Genomic DNA, 15,400 nt, shown 5'->3' with positions numbered 1-15,400 from the left:
TAGTGTACTTTGTTGGTTTGTTAATTACAAACTTACTGTTTTTGTTAAAAACAATGTAGGAACAACAAATAGGAAATAATTTCATATTTGAAAATAAGATTTAATTTCAGAACAAAGGTATAATTTGTCCCATAAAAACGAAACAATTTTTTTTTTTTTTTTTGTAAATTAAATCTTAAAATTTTAAAAATGTTCAAGCGTTTTAAAGAAAATAATTATTACCCAATTACACAACAAATAATTAAAAAATATAATAAAAATTAAATTCTAGGCGTAGTTTGGTGGAATCCTCAAAATGTGCAGGCCTCTTAATCCAAGACAAAATCGAATCAACAAACAGAGTCTTAAAATACCAAAACGGTCCATGTTATGCATATAATAATATTATTAATTCGGTTAATAAATTCATGATTTGTCAAAGGAAAAAAATATTCACGGATGCATACCACGTGACATGGACCACAAGTCATTAAAAAATTTATATACATATAAAGATAAAAATAATAAATTAATATTTATAAATTATTTAAATTTATTTAAGATAAAATTTAAATTCGATTCAAATCAAATTAAAATTTGAGTAATTTAAGTTATCGAATGAATTGAATTTGATTTTTTAATATTTACTTAAATAATTTATAAATTTAATTAAATTTTTATATTTTTATATATATTTATTATTTTAATAAAAAATTAATATTTTATCTTTATATGTATATATAAAATTGAGTTGATGATCAAGAAAATAATTCAAATTATAATTTAAATAATTGAGTTAATAGTTAAAAAATAATTTAAGTTCAAATTTTAATATAAATAATCAAATTTATAATTGAAAATGAAAATTAAATTTATTTTTTATTTGATAAATAGTATAATTGAGCAAATTTAAATAATTTAATTTTTATTTCGAAATATATTTGATTATAAAAATTAAAATTAAATTCAGCTGGAGTGACGTTTCATGCAACGAATTTAAAATTAAATTTGAACTCCAATTTTTAGATTTAGTTTAATTACATTTCTACGAGCATAGAAAGTGTAAATATTTTTTTAATAAATTTTCTGCGAGTAAAACAATTTAAATAGATTTTGGTTAAAAAGGAGAGAAGTAAATAGATTTGTGGAGAAAATAACAATTGATTGAAAAAAGAAGAAAAAAGAAAAATTGGGGGAAAATGAGGAGCGACCATTTCAAAGCGAGGTTCTCGGGAAAAAGGAGCCGAATCTGAAATCAGTCTCTGAGAGGAGACAGACCACACGACGACGATGGCGATGCTACAAAGCATTGTCGTATTCACCCTCCTTCTCCTTATGTTGCTTCTTATCATCATCGTCATCCTCTTCTCTTTCAAACCATGGCGCTTCTTCTCCTTCTCCTTCTTCTCATTCTCCTCTCGCTCTCGCACCATCAAGGTACCATCCCTCCCCTTTCCATTTACTTCATCAAATCTTCTTTCCTCTTTTTTTCTCGATTTCGATTTATTTTTTTATCAGATAAAGTTTTTGTTGGATTATAAGAGAAATCTGTTTCACGAGCAATGATTTAGGTTTGATTATATATTTGTCATTGCGGATCATTGCCTTTTGAGCTGAGGTGAAGCTGGAATCTTTTTTAAGGTTTTATTTGTTAATAAATATTTGATTGATTTCTGGTAGTTACGAGCCTTTTTAATTTTGATCTCGAGACTGATTTAATTCAAGAACTTTAGGTCGATTCATATATCAGTTATTTTGGGTGCAATGAATCAATGCAGCGAGTTTAATTAGTAATGTTTTGAATAAAAAGAAAAGGACTCTGATATGGTAGTTAGTTTTATTTGTGGTTCAGCTTTCAGTTTGCTGAAATCAGTGGAAATGCAGTGCAAACTTGCTTCATTCATCAAATTGGGTAGATGCAATTTATTGAATTTTGTTGGTGATTTTCCGTGGTGGCAATAGATTCTATATTGATGCTATAGGAGTAACTGATTTTCTAGTGGATCAAAAGCTGATTGGAGGCGTAACATGTAGTCTGTTTTATATTAGCCGTTTGAAATGTGAATTTAAATCATGAATATCTAATATGGCATTTATTATGTGGTCTGTTTTGAATATAGGATATGGCATGTAGTTTAGCAGATTTAATATGGTAGGAAATCTGCTCGGAGATTCATGACATTTATTCTGAGTGAGTCAACAATGATTAACCACTTAATGCATATATGCTAAGAATAGATGCCAATGAGTGCCCTATCCTATGGGCACTTTGTGAAGCAGCCATTTTTAGAAATATATATTCATCCATTATTGTAGTTGAGGGTGAATGTTTTTGATGTTCAATGCATTGAGTGAAGATATTTCGTCAAATATTAGCTCTAAAAAGTGCCCCTAGGGCTCTTGTCATCAAGAAACTTTGTTGATGTCTCTTCTTTGGTTGGTAAAATCTGGATAGACGAGCAAAGAGGATAACTTAATAATCATTTATAATTTATTTTATAACACACTTTTTCTTTCTCTCGGTAAGTGACAAATTTGGAGGTCAATGAAACCAACCAATAGACTAATTTTCCAAATATATTCAATTTTCCAAACGTGGAACAATAATTCTTATATCATATAATTATCTCATCTTCCTCTTCATTTCTTCTATCATATCTCCAAACAACTATATCAAAATTAAAATTTATTTTTAAATGTTTTTTCTTTGTTTTTCTTCCTTTCACTTTTCTCCTATCAATCCATACGCAATTTAAATGCATGTGATGGAAGCAAGAGTTGAGATCTTTCTTTAAACCCTGCATGTGTTTGTTTATCTAAATGCAAAACTTGTGATAGCATTTGTGCATATTTATTATATTCCTTCCATTTGGTCAAGGGGAATACTTGGAAACTGTTGTGGATTTGTTTCTGTTTGAAACCCTTGTGGCCCTTTTACATTTTGACACTTTACATTGATTTGTAGGTTGGTGACTTTGAGAGGCCTCTTGTATCAGATGATGTAGATCTCACTCGAGATCTAAGCAATGATTTGACAAGAAATTATGATTTAGAGGGGGCATGTCACCAAAATGAAGATCTTCTACGTTCACCTCGTACTCAGGGACTTGTTCACAAACAGCGACTCCCCTCTGCATCTCATTTGGCTCAAGGTATTAACTTTTTGCTTCCATCTTTATTGTTTTTCTCTTTATAGTTATGCTTTAGCAGTTTTTCTGCTTAAGAAAATCCAAATTCTAATGATTTACTTTGTACAGGTGATAGCATAATATCTGATCCTTCAGAGGATATTTTGGTTGGTCAGACGCTAAAGCGTCCATTGTTGTCAGAGCACCTAGTTGAAGCACCAAAACATGGTAGACATGAAAATCAAAGTGAAAACTTGCAATTTGATGGAGAAAATGATAGCCTACAATGCTTTGTTCCCAAGGCTATCAGTGATCAAAGTAATTTCTTTTTTTGTTTTTCTCACTTCTAGAAAGAGATTAATGTATTGCTCTCTTTCTATAGATTGAATGTGTAAAGCATGTAATTGTATCTTTCTGTTAGAACTGCAGGAAGTTGCCTCTCTCTTGAGGTTGTCTCTGGTCCTTCTTGTGGAATTCATTGCTCTGTACAGTCAACGAGCACTTCAAGGCTACCATTAACGCTTGGAAGAGTTTCTCCAAGTGATTTATTATTGAAGGATTCAGAGGTTTCTGGAAAGCATGCAATGATAAATTGGAATTCAAATGTAAACTTCCTACAAGATGTATGCCATTAGTTTGCATTTGGTTGCATGCTGTATATTTGGTGCCCTAATTGTTTCAAACATGTACAAAATCTTGCAGAAATTGAAATGGGAGCTGGTGGACATGGGTAGCCTCAATGGAACACTATTGAATTCTCAGCCAATTAATCATCCTGATTCTGGAAGTAGGCATTGGGGTTTCCCAATGGAACTTGCAAGTGGAGACACAATAACACTTGGCACAACCTCAAAGATATATGTAAGTCTACATATTCTTTTATTTACTTTTAATTCTGACACATTTGCTTCTGAAAATATCTAAAATTTCTAAATTAATCCTATTATGTTCATAAGTGCTGAATTTTGCATGAACAAGAGCTTTTCTTTATTCACTTCTCCAGGATATTGAAGTATTTGCATTTTGGTACAGTTTCTTATTTCAGAAATTTCATAAGATTGTCATAATCTGAGATCATGAGTTTAGAACTGATATCTTACTTGTCTTTTGTATATTTTGACTGTCAGGATCATCCTACTGATATAAAATGCCTTTTAAGAAATTTGTCATATGCCACAAGCCACATCCATTTTTTGACATTCTAAAAGTACAGAATCTTTGTGCTCTTTTATTTGCCTAATATTATTTATTTATTTATTCTCGGGGAACAGTCATCTGCTTCTCTTCAAAACTATCCTTCATGAATGCTGAGGTAAATTGAAGAACTGAACATTAATGGTGCAACATCAGTTAACAGTTGATAGACTGTTGTCCATAACATAAAATCCTAATGGTTAGGATTGTAGACATGACTGTTCCCATATAACTGCTTTAGTTTTCTGATAGACTCTGGTGTTGTTAAGTAATTTCTCTTATGTACTCATTGCAGATAATAAAATGCATATAGGATTGTAGACATAATTGTTCACATAACTGCTTTAGTTTTCTGATAGACTTTATTGTTATTAAGTAATTTCTCTTATGTACTCATTGCAGATAATAAAATGTACATTTCAGTTCGTAATGCATGCCAATATTGGATTTGCAGCTAATTTTATTGATTGCCTCTTGCCTTCTTTTACAGGTTCATATTTCATCCAGAAATGAGTGTCTGGTCCCTTTTGGAGTTGGTATGACTTCGGACCCTATGTCATTGCGTCGAGGAGGAAAAAAGCTTCCTATGGAAGATGTTTGCTATTATCAATGGCCTCTTCCTGGCATTGATAAGGTTTTCAAGTTATTAAATTTTTAGCTGATACTTTTTTGCTTCTACCAGAAGCGATGAATCTTATATTCGTGATGACATTGCAGTTTGGGGTGTTTAGTATCTGTGATGGACATGGTGGTGTTGAGGCTGCCAAATCTGCGAGCAAGTTAGTATTCCTATTCCTTCTTTTAGCGTGCTTCGTTGGCAGGGTTTGTGGTTGACTCCTAGACCTCTAATATTTTGTTTAGTTTATCAGATAAACCTTTTTTTCTGCATCTATTTTTTTAATTATGCATAATAAAGCATATCATAGTCTTCAAAGCTTGTCACAAAGTAACATGCATCTTTTCCCATCTATGTTTCTATGTTTTTTGTGTTTGTTTAAATTCAGATGGTATGAGTTTCATGATCTTCTGATCTGATAATTGCTATGACTTAGGCTTTACTTGTTAGGAAGGATGGAAAGATGTAAGGATGGAAAAATTTGTTAATCTAATGGTTTGATTTCATAACCACCTTTCTACTTTATAGGTTAACCATTGGATTAACAAAATTTTCATTTTTACCTCTTTCTATCCTTCCTACCAAGCAAAGCCTAATTGTTAGCTTGATTTATTCATTAAATATTGTCATATAATCTTGTACTTGATTGTTAATGCGTTGTTATGACATATTAGTTACTGGTTAGTATTAAAAGAAGATTTCAGACCAGGAAAACTGCACCCATCGAACCACAACACTTTTCACTCACTTGTATCCTGGTATGTTTCTGGATTAAAATTAGATACATCTCGAGAGATTCTTAAATATTTAGGTGTTTAGGTGCTAGTTTTTTCTTAAACGCCTTCTAACTATATGATAGATCATTCGTTTTTGAGAATTCTCTTATTTAGAATTATAACTTTGAGTACTCTTCATAAAAAGGTTTGTTTCTTCTTCCATACCTTTCCTTTCATGATAGCTACACTATCTGGTAGCTGACATTTCCAACCATTATGCCTGAATGTTTCTGTTTTATTCTTTATTCTTTTTCCTTTTATTGCACAATTGACCATCAGTGTTTATATGGTCATGAATGGTCAATATTGTGAGTGGCGCTAGAGTATTAACTGGATGGTGGAAATTTGGAAAATTATCAGTGTGAACTTTTCAGTTTATTTGCTGTGGAAAGTGGTTAGAAGAGGGAAAACGAAGTGGAATACATAATAAAAAAGCAAGGAAGAATTATTGAATACCATAGTGCTGAAAATGAATATTGGAGGCTTATAAATGTAAGGGAAATGAGAGAAGTTTCATATTTTTTTATTTATCTGTCCTTTACTTTCTCTAGCTTTCCCTCCACCTTTGTGTACGAATGCAAGTGAGAAATAGATGGAGGGTTATGGTGACACAAAATGATGCTGTCATCATATCAGTTAGACTCTGTTTTCTTTTGTTCTCTTTGGTTGATTATGTGTGTGTGTGTGTGTGTGTGTGTATAGATAGATAAATAGATATATAAAATTGTTCTTATCTGTTTTCTTGTTCTTCTAAATTGGCAATTATCATATTGAAGGCCTGAATTGCTGTATTCTTGTAACATGAAGCTTTGAGTTCCGGATTTAAGGTTTCTCATCTGACAAAAACTAGCAGTTCTGCCTTTTAGCTGATATGCTGATTTTGACATAACTATTTTACTAAAGTTTCAAGAATTTGATGACCAGGATTCTGCCTGAGATGGTTGCTACCATTTTATCAGATTCTGTAAAAAGGGAGAGGGTTTTGTCACAACATGATGCCTCGGATGTTCTTAAAGATGCATTCTCTCGAACAGAAGTGTGCATGAATAACTATTATGAGGTTTTTCCATCACCTGTTTTTTCTTCTTTTCGTTATCTTCCTTATTTAGGCATTTTCATTGTTGTTTAGTTGGTAAATCTTGCATAGTGCACTGGAATGCATTTTCTTATCTTGATATCCATTGTGTGTTGTATTTCTCCTTTTCTTGTTATTAATTTGTAGATATGCTGCCACTCTTTCTTGTTGAATCATATTTCTTCTTATTGAGGCTATTGCGTTTATTCCTTTGACTCTGCATGTCCTTTTGGTCTTCATGATAATTTAATGGTTTATTTTCTAGTATTGGATCTCTTTCTTCTGCCTTAATTGAAGTTTATGGTTTGTATATCATAATAATTAATTCTTTGCAGGGCTGTACTGCAACCATTCTTCTGGTTTGGGCTGATGATGATGAAAATTTCTTTGCACAATGTGCAAACGTTGGCGATTCAGCTTGTCTTATGAAGTACGTGTTCCTATTCTTATTGTTTCAAGTAGTAGGATCTCTAGGGTATTGGGTTATTTTATGGTCAAAGTCTATCATCGAAGTCTTGAAAAGATTCCCTGCTTGGCAAAACGGAGTAATATTGGTTTGCTTGATGATAATTTTGATTGATATTGCTTTGATCATGCCCAATTCATAATCATATGTTAGAAATTGTCTGTTATACTTAGGTAATATTGTATTTGTAAGTTAAAAATATGGGATAAATTGGTGTCAGCAATTCATGAAGAAAGCTAATGGCATCTGTCGGAAGCTACTTGTGCTAATTGGTCTCATTTAAGTCTTTGATTCATCTAACTATTACTTGAAATTGAAGTACTTATGGTAATTACCACTGTAGTGTCAATGCAACGTCTGTTGCCTGTTGTAGTGTCATATGGTCAAATTGCTGTCCTACCTTCTGCAGAATTTTCCCACCATTTTCCCCTTTTTCATATAATTTTTTATCTTGTTCTCGTCCATTTAAATTGAAATTTGTCATCATCATGATGCCATTAGTGCTGTACTTATGACCAAATACAATTTTGATTTGACAGTGTCGAAGGTAAGCAGATTAAGATGACAGAAGACCATAAAGTAACTAGTTATTCTGAAAGACTCCGGATCGAAGGAATAGGGGAGCCATTAAAAGATGGGGAGACGCGTCTATGTGGTATGTGCAAATTTCTGTATCTAATCATAACAGTCTGGAGTTAGGTCTCAGCCGCATCACAAAAGTAAGGTACATATTGAGTAATTGACCATTTACTTCAGGTTTGAACCTCGCTAGGATGCTTGGAGACAAGTTTGTGAAACAGCAAGATCCACGCTTTAGTTCTGAGCCTTATATAAGTCAAGTTGTGCATATCAATCAAACAAGTGAGGCATTTGCACTACTGGCTAGGTGATTACGTTGATCTTTTCTCATTGTTTATAATTTTGCTAACTAACATATTGTGACTATCTCAGTCGATTTGTGATTAAAACAATTTAGTTTATGTACATTTCTTTGTTTAACTCATATTATATTTTCTTGCTTGTATTCTTTAATTTTTTGGCCATTTTCATTGTGATTTTGTTGAAATGCGGATCTGAATTGTGCACTGATTGCAGCGATGGATTCTGGGATGTTGTTAGCGTTAGGAAGGCAATTCAGTTAGTTGCACAGGTATTATATTGCAACATAATGTTACAGTTTCATGCTAGTTCGTTCCTGAATATCGATCTTCTCTTTTACTTAATTTAATTTTGACAAAACTTTTTAACTTTTCGGCTGCTCAGACGAGGGAGAGACATTCGACAGATAAGGAGAATTTGGCAGAAAAGATAGCTGATGTTTTGTTGAACGAGGCTAGAACAATGAGAACGAAGGATAATACCTCTGTTATTTTCTTAGATTTTGACAGCAGATCTAGAATATCTTGTAAAGTTGATTCCTAATATGAATTTTAAAATTTTTCAATGTGAAATTATAATTAATTATTTCAATGTTATTTTCATTTCTTGAAGTTGCTTTTCCATCCAAGGTTTCATTTTGCAATCCACAGTTGCTTTATTTTCTTGTTAATAGACCAATCAAAAGAAATAAATAAACTAAAACTTTGAGCCTAATCCTTATGTCACGGGTCGAGACTTAAGCTCCGAACTTGCGCGGCTCTGAGACCCGAGCATTCACCTTTCCGGCGTCTCAGATCAGCCTGACCGTCACGATTCACATCCTTGTGAGGTATTGTCTGCTCTGGCCTCCCTGGTCTCACGATTTTATCCTACAAAAGCGCCTCACAAAGCGGAGATGGTGTGAACCCTTTTATACCCTAGGGACCCTCCTATTATGTTCGATGTAGGATTCAGGACTCTCCTTTAGGTCCGTGACATTCTTCCGCACCCAACCTCGTGACGCCCTCGTCACGGAGGCTGGCCACCCTGCCTACCTCTCTCGAGGTGCTAGGCGTGGATCGAACGGTTTAGGGCTGGTTCTGATACCACTTGTCACGGGTCGAGACTTAAGCTCCGAATTCGCGCGGCTCCAGGACCTGGGCATTCACCCTTCCGACGTCCCAGATCAGCCTGACCGTCACGGTTCACACCCTTGTGAGGTATTGTCCGCTCTGGCCCCCCTGACCTCACGGTTTTATCCTATAAAAGGCGTCTCACAAGGCGGAGATGGTGTGAACCCTTTTATACCCCAGGGACCCTCCTATTATGTTCGATGTGGGATTCAGGACTTCCCCTTAGGTCCGTGACACTTACACCTTGATCGAGTCTCTTCAAGAATTATTTAATTTCATCTTCGGTAAAATGAGATTTAATTGACTATACATGCCAAGCCATTCGGAGTGATGATCTGCCTACTGCTTAAACATGGTATTTAAAAATAGTGAAGATTTTATTCTTCAAAAAAATATAATATATAGTGAAGATTTTACTATTTATCCAAAGATAATTAATTCACTTTGAAATTGATTTTTATTAAAATTTTAATGATAAAATAAAAAGTAAATTAATTAAAAAAGAAAAATACTTTAAACAAATATTAATCTTACATTTAGTTAAAATAAATTACTCACTTACAGATAAAGTAATGAAAAGTTACGGATAAAGTAATGAAATAGGTTTCACTTAAAAATTTTAAATACTTCTCAAGACACTACAAGAAAATTAAAGATAAGTGACAGTTTTGTAGTGGTGTTTCACTTACAAATGTCGTTACCTTTTGTATTTTTATAAAACTTAAGGCGTTTATTACCAAAACACCGTTAAATATTCAAATAGCGGTGTTGTTACTTATAAACGCTATCCAAGACTTGATATTAGCGACGTTTATCGACTAAAACGTCTTAAATAATCCTATCTTAAAAATTTGAGTGAATACTAAAGATATTTTTAGTGATGGCTTTAATAATCCCGTTAAAAAAATTAATAGGAAATTATTCAAAGCGTTTTGGGCAAACAATGCCTTCATTAATTCCCTCATAAAAAAATGTATACGATTATTGAAGGTATTTTCTACAAGAAATGCCTTTAATAATTTCACAAGCTTATTGAAGGTGTTTTTAGTCTAAAACACTTTCAATAAATATCTTATTAAAATTTTAGGATCGTACATATCTTAACCATAAGGTGGTAGGTTTGATCCCTCCCTTTAGCATTTTTTGAGTTTTTACAGAGATTATTTGTAATTGATAATTCTAAACATTTTTTGGGTAAAAACACATTCACCAATAGATTTAAAAAATTTTGGAGAGAATAATGAAGGTGTTTTTGGTAGAGAAACGCCTTTAATAATCGATAAAAAAAATATAAAACTGATTTTTGAATGTGTTTTTGGTCGAACTCGCTTTCAATAATCTAATCAATAAATTTTTAGTTTGAATTATTAAAGGCAGTTTTTGTCAAAAACGCCTTCAATAATCCATACACAAAAGTTGAAACGGATTCTTGAAAGCGTTTTTGGTTCAAAACACCTTTAATATTCCACACGATAAATTTGAATGGTCGGATTATTGAAAGCGATTTTTGTCAAAAAAGCCTTCAATAATATTTTGTTAGGGATTATTCAAGGCATTTTCGAAAGAAAAATGCTCTTAATAATCTATAAGAAAAATATGGAATCAATTCTTGAAGGTGTTTTTGGCTGAAAATGCCTTCAACAATCCATTCAATTAATTTTTAGTTGGTATTATTGAAGTCAGTTTTTTTTAGAAACATTTTCAATAATCCATACAAAAAGTTAGAACGGATTCTTGAAGGCATTTTTGGCCCAAAATGCCTTTACTATTCCACACAATAAATTTTTAGGTGAGATTATTGAAGGTGATTTTGGTAAAAAATGCCTTCAATAATATTTTGTTAAGGATTATTCAAGGCGTTTTCTTACTAAATATGCCCTTAATAATCCATAGAAAAAAATATGAAATGGATTCTTGAAGGCGTTTTTGGGTGAAAGTACCTTCAATAATCCAATCAATAAATTTTTAATAGAGATTATTGAAGACGGTTTTTGTTAAAAATGCATTTAGTAATCCATACAAAATATTTGGAAAGAATTCTTGAAGGCGTTTTTGTCCCAAAATGCCTTTAATATTCCACACAATATGTTTTTAAATTGGATTATTGAAGGCAGGTTTGGTTAAAAACGCCTTCAATAACATTTTGTTATAAATGATTCAAAGCTTTTTCTTACTAAAAATGCCTTTATTAATCCCATAAAAAAACATTTTTGATATTGTATATGTCAAGTTAGTTGTAGGTTTATGCCTTGAAAATATTTGAAGTCAATTGTACATTTATGCCTAGAAAACATTTGGTTTATATATATGATACTACAAATTACATTTTGAAATTTACATAATGAACATTGTTGTATTTCAACAAATTGACCACACATCCGAATTTAAAACTGATAACGTTGCCATATTAATATACTTTTGTGAAATAATCGTACTCAATAATATATTAAGTACACATAGTGTATTCTTATAAAACAAATATATACTAATAATATTAAACCAATATCCCAATCTACAAATTTAAATTTTTCATTCAACATGGTATGTTAAAAACATTATAACAATTTGTTCCTCATATATTTACATTTAACCAACAATGTCTAACCTCAAAGTTTATCAATATTGATAAATGAGAATACATACTCACACCATTTTTTATGAACTTCATCCAGTTCCTCTACCATGAAGCTTTCTTTACTTTCCCACTAAAAAAAAAAAATCAGAAATAAAATGTTAATAAATGAGAACATAATTTAGCTTCTTATTTTTTTAAAAATATAACGAGTTTATGAAATTAATACTAATATTGAATGGTGTGATCATAAAATTATATAAAACTATCTTCCGCATAAAATGAAGGACATAATATCTATATTCAGTATTACCGGGTTGATAAGGTACTTGAAAATTAAATTGAGTGGGTTTAGGAAACATTTATCTATACAAACTCAGCATAAAAGAATAAATTTCACATTTAACAATAATGATACCCATTTTAGTTTCTTTGCCTTCTTATCGAATGCAGATTTTACCCTAAATTGAAAAGAAAAAAAATTAGTTAATACATAAATAAAATTACTTATGAAGAAATAGAAGATATATAATATAATAAAGTGTAATATCTCTTTATAAAAGTTTGAATTTCGGGGTTAGGCATTGTCGTTGGATTAACTGAATTAAGTAAACATGACATTAAGGATTTGGTGTCAATCACAATAAGCACCCATGATGATTGCAAAATAATAATAATGATATACTTAAATTACGCATCATATTAGAGTTTGCTAAGGTTGGAACAATTATTTTTATGAATATAACTTACTACGCATTATACTGGAGCAAATAATAATCAGCTGGTCTTTTCATACATTTAATCACATGATTAACACGATAAGCAACTGTGCCACTCTGTTAACTAATGAAATTGGGGTCAATGAATCTAAATCTGTTGGTCAACTGTCTCCCCTTGAGCTCTTTATATAGGAAGCTGCACGATAATAATCAACAATATTAGTTAGTATTACACCATAATATAGATTAATACATATTAAGTGTGCATATTTGTATATATAAGTTAACCTCATTGAAGCAACAATATCAACAGCTGATAATTTATCCAGTTCACAAAATTCTTTAACTTCCTCCACACCAACGTAAGAAAATAATGGTTTATCAAATATCCCTTCTTCAAACTCAATGGTTAAAAAATTTCATCTAGATAAATGCTCTAGCAAATAATTAGATAACTTATCCATGGTAGCTTGAACAAGGATCATACTCTGAGTCTCAACATCCTGCTACAATATTTAATGAAATATAAGTATTAAAACCAAATTAATAAATATAATAAACAAATTAATATTAAACTTATAAATAAAATCATACTTCATGGCTGGTAGCGGAGGTTAGGTTCACTGCTTGACTTGCAACAGAAGCTTGTCCTACGTGGACGATGCTATCTGACTGGCCTATTAGTATGTTATGCTACATTGCTGCCAACTGGGCTTCAAAGCAACGAGTCTTTGCTGTTGTTCATTGAGGTGTTACTCCTGGTCATCAAGTTGTTGCTGTTGTTGCTCAACGATTGCTTCATATTATACATTTGTCATTCGTAGGGTTTTGGTTTGATTACTAAAAAACTTTGATGGCGAGACAAATTTACCAATCCCACGAACCCGACTAGGCCTTTCTTTAGTGACTAATGCTAAAGACAATGGATCTTTGCTATACTAGGTTCCCAGTTCACCAAATTTGACTTTGGCAGCATAATCATCCTGAAAGACAATAATAAGATAGGCTGTAACAACAAATCTATACAAGCTAGTATATAGTCATGCATACAACCACAATGCCAATAATGCATGATATTAAAAAAGTAGTTATACATACAATCTTTTTTGTCATTTATTTGGTTGCTTTATCTACAGAGGATCCATTTTTTTGTAGATTTCCTTGTTTCCAGACATCTCATCTGGAAACTTCGATGCTAGAACTCACTGATTCCTATTAAATTACTGTAATATAAGAATCAGAATGTATGAAATGAATGTTCATAAATATTCATTAATGAGTATAAAACAAGTGTGCGAATACATACAAGCTCATACTTCACATTTGTATATCCTTTTCTTGCTGTCCGATGTTGATATTGTTGTTTGACCTGAATGTTCCGTTGGTTTTCTTTGATTTTCTACAAAAAAAAGAAATTACGTTAATCACATATGAAGATTAAAGGATATATTGCATAAAAACTTATAAACAATTTTTTTGGTAATGGGTTTGTGTATTGAGAAATCTTTTGAAAGTCAATATCGAACAAAATTTGTCCAATCTTCAACACTTATTACATTTGCATATGACATAGGTAGAACAACCAATACATCACCTTGATCAGCCAGTGGTAAAATATATTAGGTTGTCAATTTTGTTTTTAAAGTCTTTGAATAGTTTTCTAGCAGATTGCAACACAATATTTTAACAGTCAATTAGGACGTTGAACCATTCCTAAATAATTTAACACAATTAGTATGAACACATTGAATTTCAATTAAATGATCATTTAACAAATTTTACAAAATAATTGAATAAATATACCATAAACGACTACCATATATCATCCTCTAGATCATCAGAAACTCGTCGCCAATTACTGTATGTAATTGAAATCTTATTACGGACAATGGCTCCAATATGAGTAGCCAACATGGTAGCTCCTTCAGACACAGGCTACCCACTTTGATTGAAGTCAACGTGAATTTTTGTGTCACTCACTTTAATTTGTTTATTTCGGCCCCTTTCTTTTTTTTTTTGGCCTACAGGTGTGTCTTGTGCATGTTTAATAGAAGGAGAATTATGTTGTTCAAAGTCTATAATACTTGCGATTTTGATCATAATTATATGAAATACACAAAATGATTGTCTAAATTTAACATTATACATAATTAAATACAACCAATACCATACTACGTACAGAAACACCATTCAACAAACCAATAAGCAATGTGTTTAGAAACACTCTTCAGCAAACTATTCAGAAACACCATTCAACAAACCATTTAGCATACAATTCAGCATACCAATATCATACAATACCATTCAGCAAAGTATCACATAATACCATTAAGCAAACCGCAATATTTAAAGAAAACTACACAGAAACAATGTACATGAAATGAAAGGTGCTTGGTTGACTATGCTTATGGTGAAATTAATAAAAATATATATATGCATATGTAAATCGTAAGGACAAAAAAAAATAACTTTATTGAATAATATAAATAATAAAATAAACAAAAAAATAAGATATATCGGTAAATAGAAATGTGTGTGCCATTGATTTGTTTAAGGTCAGTGGCAACGATAGGGATAAAGAAACCAAAAGTCTAATAGAGATGTGTTTATGGGTTTGGTTTGGTTGATTAGTGTAGCTTTTAATCATTTTTTGTACTAACAGTTTGTGATTCCGATGTTCAAGACAGGGGAATGAATATAAAAATTATAAGTGAAGGCATTTTTCTTAAAAAAATGCGTTCAATAATCCCTTTAAAATTTTAGTTGGAGATTATTGAAGGTATTTTTTTTACTAAAAGACACCTTTACTAATCCAAAAAATAATTTTCAAAGGAAATTATTAAAGGCATTTTTCCTCAAAAAATGCCATTAATAATTCTGAACA

General features: G+C 31.6%; 1 protein-coding gene across 1 annotated transcript; it reads left to right on the top strand.

Moving 5' to 3' along the window:
• Positions 1 to 1,125: 1,125 nt before the first annotated feature.
• On the top strand, positions 1,126 to 8,724 carry LOC111279793 (protein phosphatase 2C 70-like). Its single transcript, XM_022866847.2, has 13 exons — positions 1,126 to 1,416; positions 2,945 to 3,131; positions 3,237 to 3,425; positions 3,537 to 3,712; positions 3,810 to 3,968; positions 4,792 to 4,935; positions 5,019 to 5,080; positions 6,618 to 6,753; positions 7,104 to 7,198; positions 7,774 to 7,889; positions 7,991 to 8,120; positions 8,330 to 8,384; positions 8,498 to 8,724. Exons 1-13 carry the CDS (start codon positions 1,270 to 1,272, stop codon positions 8,654 to 8,656), a joined length of 1,755 nt encoding a protein of 584 aa, XP_022722582.2. The 5' UTR covers positions 1,126 to 1,269; the 3' UTR covers positions 8,657 to 8,724.
• The last annotated feature ends 6,676 nt before the right edge of the window (positions 8,725 to 15,400 follow it).

Source organism: Durio zibethinus, chromosome 27, assembly GCF_047325235.1.
Source record: "Durio zibethinus cultivar Kanyao isolate XHJ-2024 chromosome 27, ASM4732523v1, whole genome shotgun sequence".
NCBI lineage: Eukaryota > Viridiplantae > Streptophyta > Magnoliopsida > Malvales > Malvaceae > Durio > Durio zibethinus.
This window is presented reverse-complemented; position numbering and strand designations above follow the sequence as displayed.